Genomic DNA, 9,289 nt, shown 5'->3' on the forward strand with positions numbered 1-9,289 from the left:
CCAGTCTGGTTCTCTTTACAGTAGACACTAGCCTGGGTGCCAGTCTGGTTCTCTTTACAGTAGACACTATCAATCCCAATGATATGTTTAAAGGTGCGTAACAAATAACACCCTAATCCTTATCAAGGCTGGTGCACTAGTATATAGAGGGAATTCTATGTGTAATTTTGAATACAGACCAAGTTGTATATTTACTGCGGCTACTAGTTCTACAGCTTAACCAGCTCTTCCCTTATCTTACAGAACACAGGACTTTTCAAACCGGAATTGTATTAAAAACGTTAAAGAAGAAGATGCCAAGACACCCATCACCGTAGTATCTCACTATCCTCAGAAACTCCTCATCAATACATAGATAAATTATCTCATTCGTGTTTATCAATCATCTTTCTGTCACTCTCTCACCTGCAGTGGGCCGTCGGTCTCCTTTAAGGCCCTGTCCAACCGAAATTTGACCTGACGTAGCCTCTCGGTGTCGCGGAGAAGCTGCTCGAGCTCGAACCCCAGCTCGCTCCGCCAGAACGAGATTTCCGTTATCCGTTCACCGATCCACCGGGAGCTGTCAGACTGCGTTCGCCGAGTCAGCTGCTCTTTACTCTGGATCAACCGGGAGGTCTCGCGCCAAAAGCTTTCCGCGTGTCGCCTGCTGCTCTCCAAGCGCCGGTAGTTTACGTTGTTGGCGCCCAGCCAATCTTCCCGGGTGATCTGACACATGGCCACCGGGGTCGGTTTGAGAGGCGGCATCCTAATGAGCTGTACCCCTCCCCAATGGGTCTCGAACGGCTCCGTGGATTTCCGCTGAACAGAGACCAGCCTGGGTTTGGACTTCCCGCTTCCCGTTAGGTCGAAGCTGACGTGCTGTGGCTGAAGCTGCGTGGCAGTGAAGCCCTTGTAGCTGTCTCTCATGGTGGTCAGGGTCGGTAAGAATCCAGAGGGGCAAGGTCGCAAGGATCGGTAGACTTCCATCGGTGCTGGAGATCCTGAGCGTACGGTTGCGACCTGCTGTCCGGCTGCTCTCGGTGACAGACAGCCTTGAGCCCCGAACACTGTTGTTTTATAACCTGATGACTCCTGGTTTATGACAGGGACATTGTGACATCATGATAGAACTGCTGGAGGCCCATAGAAAACCTGTTACAGTACTTAGAATGATTTCAAATTCAAGTCTCTCTCTCTCTCTCTCTCTCTCTCTCTCTCTCTCTCTCTCTCTCTCTCTCTCTCTCTCTCTCTCTCTCTCTCTCTCTCTCTCACCCCCCTCCCCTCTCTCAATTCAATTCAATTCAATTCAATTCAAGGGGCTTTATTGGCATGGGAAACATGTGTTAACATTGCCAAAGCAAGTGAGGTAGATATTATACAAAAGTGAAATAAACAATACAAATTAACAGTAAACATTACACATACAGAAGTTTCAAAACAATAAAGACATTACAAATGTTATATTATATATGTACAGTGTTGTAACAATGTACAAATGGTTAAAGCACACAAGTTAAAATAAATAAGCATAAATATGGGTTGTATTTACAATGGTGTTTGTTCTTCTCTCTCTCTCTCTCTCTCTCATCCCTCTCTCTCTCTCCTCTCTCTCTCTCTCTCTCCCCTTTCTCTCTCTCTCTCTCTCTCTCATCCCCCTCTCTCTCTCTCTATCGCTCCCTCTCTCTCTCTCTCTCATCCCTCTCTCTCTCTCTCATCCCCCTCTCTCTCTCTCTATCGCTCCCTCTCTCTCTCTCTCTCATCCCTCTCTCTCTCTCTCAAATTCAAATTCAAGCTGCTTTATTGGCATGAAAAACATTGTGTCAATATTGCCAAAGCAACAACAAATATACATTGTAATACAATTGTAAACAATAAACAAATAATAATATAAAATGGTAGTAAATAATAATTCAAAAATTAAATACAAAAATAACAACAATAAAATGGTGACAGTCAATAGTAGAAATGTAATAAATATAAACATCTAAACATGGAAAATTAAATAACTGTCATCTTCACCACCACCACTAAACTGCTATCACTACCATCACCCTACTACCCATACCACTACTACCACCACCACCACCACTAAACTGCTATCACTACCATCACCCTACTACCCATACCACTACTACCACCACCACCATCACTAAACTGCTATCACTACCATCACCCTACTACCCATACCACTACTACCACCACCACCATCACTAAACTGCTATCACTACCATCACCCTACTACCCATACCACTACTACCACCACCACCATCACTAAACTGCTATCAGTACCATCACCCTACTACCCATACCACTACTACCACCACCACCACCACTAAACTGCTATCAGTACCATCACCCTACTACCCATACCACTACTACCACCACCACCACCACTAAACTGCTATCACTACCATCACCCTACTACCCATACCACTACTACCACCACCACCATCACTAAACTGCTATCACTACCATCACCCTACTACCCATACCACTACTACCACCACCACCACCACTAAACTGCTATCACTACCATCACCCTACTACCCATACCACTACTACCACCACCACCACCACTAAACTGCTATCAGTACCATCACCCTACTACCCATACCACTACTACCACCACCACCACCACTAAACTGCTATCACTACCATCACCCTACTACCCATACCACTACTACCACCACCACCACCACTAAACTGCTATCACTACCATCACCCTACTACCCATACCACTACTACCACCACCACCACCACTAAACTGCTATCACTACCATCACCCTACTACCCATACCACTACTATTTGGAATGATAAACAACAATAATAATAGAAACAACAATAATAATAATAATAATAACAATAATACTAATAATAAGTAAGTTACTATTTACTATGCAGATGTTATTATTCAGTGTCCCTCAGGCTTTGGCAGGCAAATACATATTTGTATTATAAATATTCATTGTATTAATATTCTAATTCCTAATTCTGTGTGGGGGGGGGGGGGAGGGCCAATCATTCTAGCCTGTCATACGGCTGTGTAATAATATGGCTGCAGTGAATGAGAGTGAGTGTGTTCCAAACATAGATGTGTTTTGTTGTCAACCTTGGTACAGCCGATCTGCCAACGTCTGTCTGTAGCATCCAACCAGTAATATTAACTGAGGAAAGGTGAGACTCTCACCAACATGCCGGTTGTGTTTCCTCTTGGACGCCCACGGGGCCTCACAAGACTCGTCTGGATGTCCACCGCTACCAGTTGGAAAAATGAATGGAAGTGTATATGTTTAGTGACAAAAGAATAAGAGGTAAAATACATACATTTAAAAAATAAAACCTTTTAAAAACAAATCCGGATCTTTCTTATATGTCTCAGAAATAGGACACTTCAGAACTAACGTCCTTTTGGGACTGTTGTTCCATGTAGTGAATCTGTCTGTTGTTCCATGTAGTGAATCTGTCTGTTGTTCCATGTAGTGAATCTGTTGTTCCATGTAGTGAATCTGTCTGTTGTTCCATGTAGTGAATCTGTCTGTTGTTCCATGTAGTGAATCTGTTGTTCCATGTAGTGAATCTGTCTGTTGTTCCATGTAGTGAATCTGTCTGTTGTTCCATGTAGTGAATCTGTTGTTCCATGTAGTGAATCTGTTGTTCCATGTAGTGAATCTGTTGTTCCATGTAGTGAATCTGTTGTTCCATGTAGTGAATCTGTTGTTCCATGTAGTGAATCTGTTGTTCCATGTAGTGAATCTGTCTGTTGTTCCATGTAGTGAATCTGTCTGTTGTTCCATGTAGTGAATCTGTTGTTCCATGTAGTGAATCTGTTGTTCCATGTAGTGAATCTGTCTGTTGTTCCATGTAGTGAATCTGTTGTTCCATGTAGTGAATCTGTTGTTCCATGTAGTGAATCTGTTGTTCCATGTAGTGAATCTGTTGTTCCATGTAGTGAATCTGTTGTTCCATGTAGTGAATCTGTTGTTCCATGTAGTGAATCTGTTGTTCCATGTAGTGAATCTGTTGTTCCATGTAGTGAATCTGTCTGTTGTTCCATGTAGTGAATCTGTTGTTCCATGTAGTGAATCTGTTGTTCCATGTAGTGAGTCTGTCTGTTGTTCCATGTAGTGAATCTGTCTGTTCCATGTAGTGAATCTGTCTGTTGTTCCATGTAGTGAATCTGTCTGTTGTTCCATGTAGTGAATCTGTTGTTCCATGTAGTGAATCTGTTGTTCCATGTAGTGAATCTGTCTGTTGTTCCATGTAGTGAATCTGTTGTTCCATGTAGTGAATCTGTTGTTCCATGTAGTGAGTCTGTCTGTTGTTCCATGTAGTGAATCTGTCTGTTGTTCCATGTAGTGAATCTGTCTGTTCCATGTAGTGAATCTGTCTGTTGTTCCATGTAGTGAATCTGTCTGTTGTTCCATGTAGTGAATCTGTCTGTTGTTCCATGTAGTGAATCTGTCTGTTGTTCCATGTAGTGAATCTGTCTGTTGTTCCATGTAGTGAATCTGTCTGTTGTTCCATGTAGTGAATCTGTCTGTTGTTCCATGTAGTGAATCTGTTGTGCAATGTGTTTGTATGAGCTAATAGCAGTAGTGGGACTGTCTGTTGTTCCATGTAGTGAATCTGATGTGCAATGTGTTTGTATGGGCTAATAGCAGTAGTGAGTCTGTTGTGCAATGTGTTTGTATGGGCTAGTAGCAGTAGTGAGTCTGTTATGCAATGTGTTTATATGGGCTAGTAGCAGTAGTGAATCTGTTATGCAATGTGTTTGTATGGGCTAATAGCAGTAGTGAATCTGTTATGCAATGTGTTTGTATGGGCTAGTAGCAGTAGTGAGTCTGTTATGCAATGTGTTTATATGGGCTAGTAGCAGTAGTGAGTCTGTTATGCAATGTGTTTGTATGGGCTAATAGCAGTAGTGAGTCTGTTATGCAATGTGTTTGTATGGGCTAGTAGCAGTAGTGAGTCTGTTATGCAATGTGTTTGTATGGGCTAATAGCAGTAGTGAGTCTGTTATGCAATGTGTTTGTATGGGCTAATAACAGTAGTGAGTCTGTTATGCAATGTGTTTATATGGGCTAATAGCAGTAGTGAGTCTGTTATGCAATGTGTTTGTATGGGCTAATAGCAGTAGTGAGTCTGTTATGCAATGTGTTTGTATGGGCTAATAGCAGTAGTGAGTCTGTTATGCAATGTGTTTGTATGGGCTAATAGCAGTAGTGAGTCTGTTATGCAATGTGTTTGTATGGGCTAATAGCAGTAGTGAGTCTGTTATGCAATGTGTTTGTATGGGCTAATAGCAGTAGTGCTCAAAGTCATTTTTTTATATATTTTATTTTTATATATTTTATGGGGGGGATACTTCAAGGGGTCTTAAAATTCCTAATCAAATATCTAAATAGTCATTGGTATGATGACCTTCTTAAAACATATTTACATTTACATTTTAGTCATTTAGCAGATGCTCTTATCCAGAGCGACTTACAGTAGAGTGCACACATTTTATTACATATGTTAGCTTAGTAGTCTTACTGTATTATATAATATAGACGATGTACCGTTTATAATGACTGTTTCTTAAAACAGTTCCACATGTTAGCTTAGTCTTACTGTATTATATAATATAGAGATGATTTACTGTTTATAATGATTGGCTCTTAAAACAATTCCATATTATATAATATAGAGGATGTACCGTGTATAATGACTGGCTCTTAAAACAATTCCATATGTTATCTTAGTAGGCTTACTGTATTATATAATATAGATGATGTACTGTTTATAATGACTGGCTCTTAAAACAATTCCATATGTTAGCTTAGTAGGCTTACTGTATTGTAGAATATAGATCATGTACTGTTTATAATGACTGGCTCTTAAAATGGTCCTATAGGACTAAACCTTATACTTTTACATTGATAGCCTATCAACACACACTACCATTCAAAGGTTTGGCGTCACTTCGAAATGTCCTTGTTTTTGAAAGAAAAGCACATTTTTGGTCCATGAAAAATAGCATCAAATTGATCAGAAATACAGTGTAGATATTGTTTATGTTGTAAATGACTATTATAGCTGGAAACAGCTGATTTTTAAAATTAATATCTACATAGATCAATTTGATGTTATTTTAATGGACAAAAAATTTGCTTTTCTTTCAAAAACAAGGACATTTCTAAGTGACCCTAAACTTTTGAACGGTAGTGTATATTCACGTCTATTATTTTCCTTAGTTGTCTGTCAATGTTGTGCATTGTTACAAAACGTTTACGAATGAATGATTTGTCGTTTTATAATGTTTTTTCTAAAAAGCTGAGGGATGTGCCTGGAGAAATGTAACCGCTTTCAAATTCATAAACAGACCTATGGACTGACCATCCATGATATCAACATTCTAGTTTTAACCATGTTTGAGGATATACAGTGTGTTTGTTTACATTTACTTTACAAACCAGCTGATATTTGGGGGTTCTGATGGGGAGCAGCAGGTGAGCTAAACTCATGAGGATCTTTTTCATGAGGAAGTAATATTCTTCAAGAATCAATGGGTACATATCATTGATTTATAAGTAATATTCTTCAAGAATCAATGGGTACATATCATTGATTTATAAGTAATATTCTTCAAGAATCAATGAGTACATATCATTGATTTATAAGTTATATTCTTAAAGAATCAATGAGTACATATCATTGATTCATAAGTCCAGAAATGTCTTGAGGCAGACTTGAACATCTCTACACGACCAGGGGTTGGTGGGGAGAGAGAACCGGGATGGGGCGGTTAGGTCAGGTCTGCCACCCAGCCTGGCGACCGCCTCCTGCAGCCTCCTCTCCTGCCACGCCCGGGACACCCTAGAGCGGCGGCGCCTGCAGACAGGGCGGCTGGTGGAGGCTCTTCTCATCTTCTGGACATTGTGATTGATAGGTGATACAACTATGAATGATGACGTTTAGACGGTGCCAGGGGTCCGTTGTATAGGGCTGAAGTGATGTCATCATGGAATAAACTATGATGCAATAATGAATAACATTTGAAAAACGACAGACTTCGGTGATGTCACAGTAGCATTTGACAGGATGACGTCATAGTGACATGTTCTTTGTTTAGTACATGTACACAGTGTTCTGTTTTCAAAATAAATAATCACTCAGGGCTTAATTTACGGTCGTTTGGAACAAAGACAGTACAGTAGAGTATGAAGATAGGTAGAAACTGCTTCTCCGATAGAAATCACTGATCATGCTTGTAGGGGACGTTATGGCAATGTTGGCTAGCTACGTTTACGCGTAGAAACGATGTTGAGTGTCTGGGTTTAGAAAGTCTATGTTTGAAATGTCAAGTCAATAAGTATAATGGGGGGGAAATAAATAAAAAACACAGCGCAATATAAAATGGCCGTCCAGATGTAAAAAGAGGAGCTTCTTTTGAGCCTAAAATGAATAAAAATCGGTGTCTGTAGTAGCCTGTTCACTGTTATCTCATCTAGGTGTCTGTAGTAGCCGGTTCACTGTTATCTCATCTAGGTGTCTGTAGTAGCCGGTTCACTGTTATCTCATCTAGGTGTCTGTAGTAGCCGGTTCACTGTTATCTCATCTAGGTGTCTGGAGTAGCAGGTTCACTGTTATCTCATCTAGGTGTCTGTAGTAGCCGGTTCACTGTTATCTCATCTAGGTGTCTGTAGTAGCCGGTTCACTGTTATCTCATCTAGGTGTCTGTAGTAGCCGGTTCACTGTTATCTCATCTAGGTGTCTGTAGTAGCCGGTTCACTGTTATCTCATCTAGGTGTCTGTAGTAGCCGGTTCACTGTTATCTCATCTAGGTGTCTGTAGTAGCCGGTTCACTGTTATCTCATCTAGGTGTCTGGAGTAGCAGGTTCACTGTTATCTCATCTAGGTGTCTGTAGTAGCCGGTTCACTGTTATCTCATCTAGGTGTCTGTAGTAGCCGGTTCACTGTTATCTCATCTAGGTGTCTGTAGTAGCCGGTTCACTGTTATCTCATCTAGGTGTCTGTAGTAGCCGGTTCACTGTTATCTCATCTAGGTGTCTGTAGTAGCCGGTTCACTGTTATCTCATCTAGGTGTCTGTAGTAGCCGGTTCACTGTTATCTCATCTAGGTGTCTGGAGTAGCCGGTTCACTGTTATCTCATCTAGGTGTCTGTAGTAGCCGGTTCACTGTTATCTCATCTAGGTGTCTGTAGTAGCCGGTTCACTGTTATCTCATCTAGGTGTCTGTAGTAGCCGGTTCACTGTTATCTCATCTAGGTGTCTGTAGTAGCCGGTTCACTGTTATCTCATCAAGGTGTCTGTAGTAGCCGGTTCACTGTTATCTCATCTAGGTGTCTGTAGTAGCCGGTTCACTGTTATCTCATCTAGGTGTCTGTAGTAGCCGGTTCACTGTTATCTCATCTAGGTGTCTGTAGTAGCCGGTTCACTGTTATCTCATCTAGGTGTCTGTAGTAGCCGGTTCACTGTTATCTCATCTAGGTGTCTGGAGTAGCCGGTTCACTGTTATCTCATCTAGGTGTCTGGAGTAGCCGGTTCACTGTTATCTCATCTAGGTGTCTGTAGTAGCCGGTTCACTGTTATCTCATCTAGGTGTCTGTAGTAGCCGGTTCACTGTTATCTCATCTAGGTGTCTGGAGTAGCCGGTTCACTGTTATCTCATCTAGGTGTCTGTAGTAGCCGGTTCACTGTTATCTCATCTAGGTGTCTGTAGTAGCCGGTTCACTGTTATCTCATCTAGGTGTCTGTAGTAGCCGGTTCACTGTTATCTCATCTAGGTGTCTGTAGTAGCCGGTTCACTGTTATCTCATCTAGGTGTCTGTAGTAGCCGGTTCACTGTTATCTCATCTAGGTGTCTGGAGTAGCCGGTTCACTGTTATCTCATCTAGGTGTCTGGAGTAGCCGGTTCACTGTTATCTCATCTAGGTGTCTGTAGTAGCCGGTTCACTGTTATCTCATCTAGGTGTCTGTAGTAGCCGGTTCACTGTTATCTCATCTAGGTGTCTGTAGTAGCCGGTTCACTGTTATCTCATCTAGGTGTCTGTAGTAGCCGGTTCACTGTTATCTCATCTAGGTGTCTGGAGTAGCCGGTTCACTGTTATCTCATCTAGGTGTCTGTAGTAGCCGGTTCACTGTTATCTCATCTAGGTGTCTGTAGTAGCCGGTTCACTGTTATCTCATCTAGGTGTCTGTAGTAGCCGGTTCACTGTTATCTCATCTAGGTGTCTGTAGTAGCCGGTTCACTGTTATCTCATCTAGGTGTCTGGAGTAGCAGGTTCACTGTTATCTCATCTAGGTG

At 41.5% G+C, this 9,289-nt stretch overlaps 1 protein-coding gene across 1 annotated transcript; it reads right to left on the reverse strand.

The window, feature by feature from the left end:
* Positions 1-268: 268 nt before the first annotated feature.
* Positions 269-1,046, reverse strand: LOC139551621 (tektin-3-like). Its single transcript, XM_071362891.1, has one exon. It carries the CDS (start codon positions 964-966, stop codon positions 394-396), a length of 573 nt encoding a protein of 190 aa, XP_071218992.1. The 5' UTR covers positions 967-1,046; the 3' UTR covers positions 269-393.
* Between the last annotated feature and the right edge of the window lie 8,243 nt (positions 1,047-9,289).

The sequence above is a fragment of the Salvelinus alpinus genome, chromosome 2 (genome assembly GCF_045679555.1).
Source record: "Salvelinus alpinus chromosome 2, SLU_Salpinus.1, whole genome shotgun sequence".
Classification (NCBI taxonomy): Eukaryota; Metazoa; Chordata; class Actinopteri; order Salmoniformes; family Salmonidae; genus Salvelinus; species Salvelinus alpinus.

Excerpts from the sequence above, each read along its gene's own strand:
- LOC139551621 (XM_071362891.1), bottom strand. The coding sequence starts at position 966 with ATGGAAGTCTACCGATCCTTGCGACCTTGCCCCTCTGGATTCTTACCG.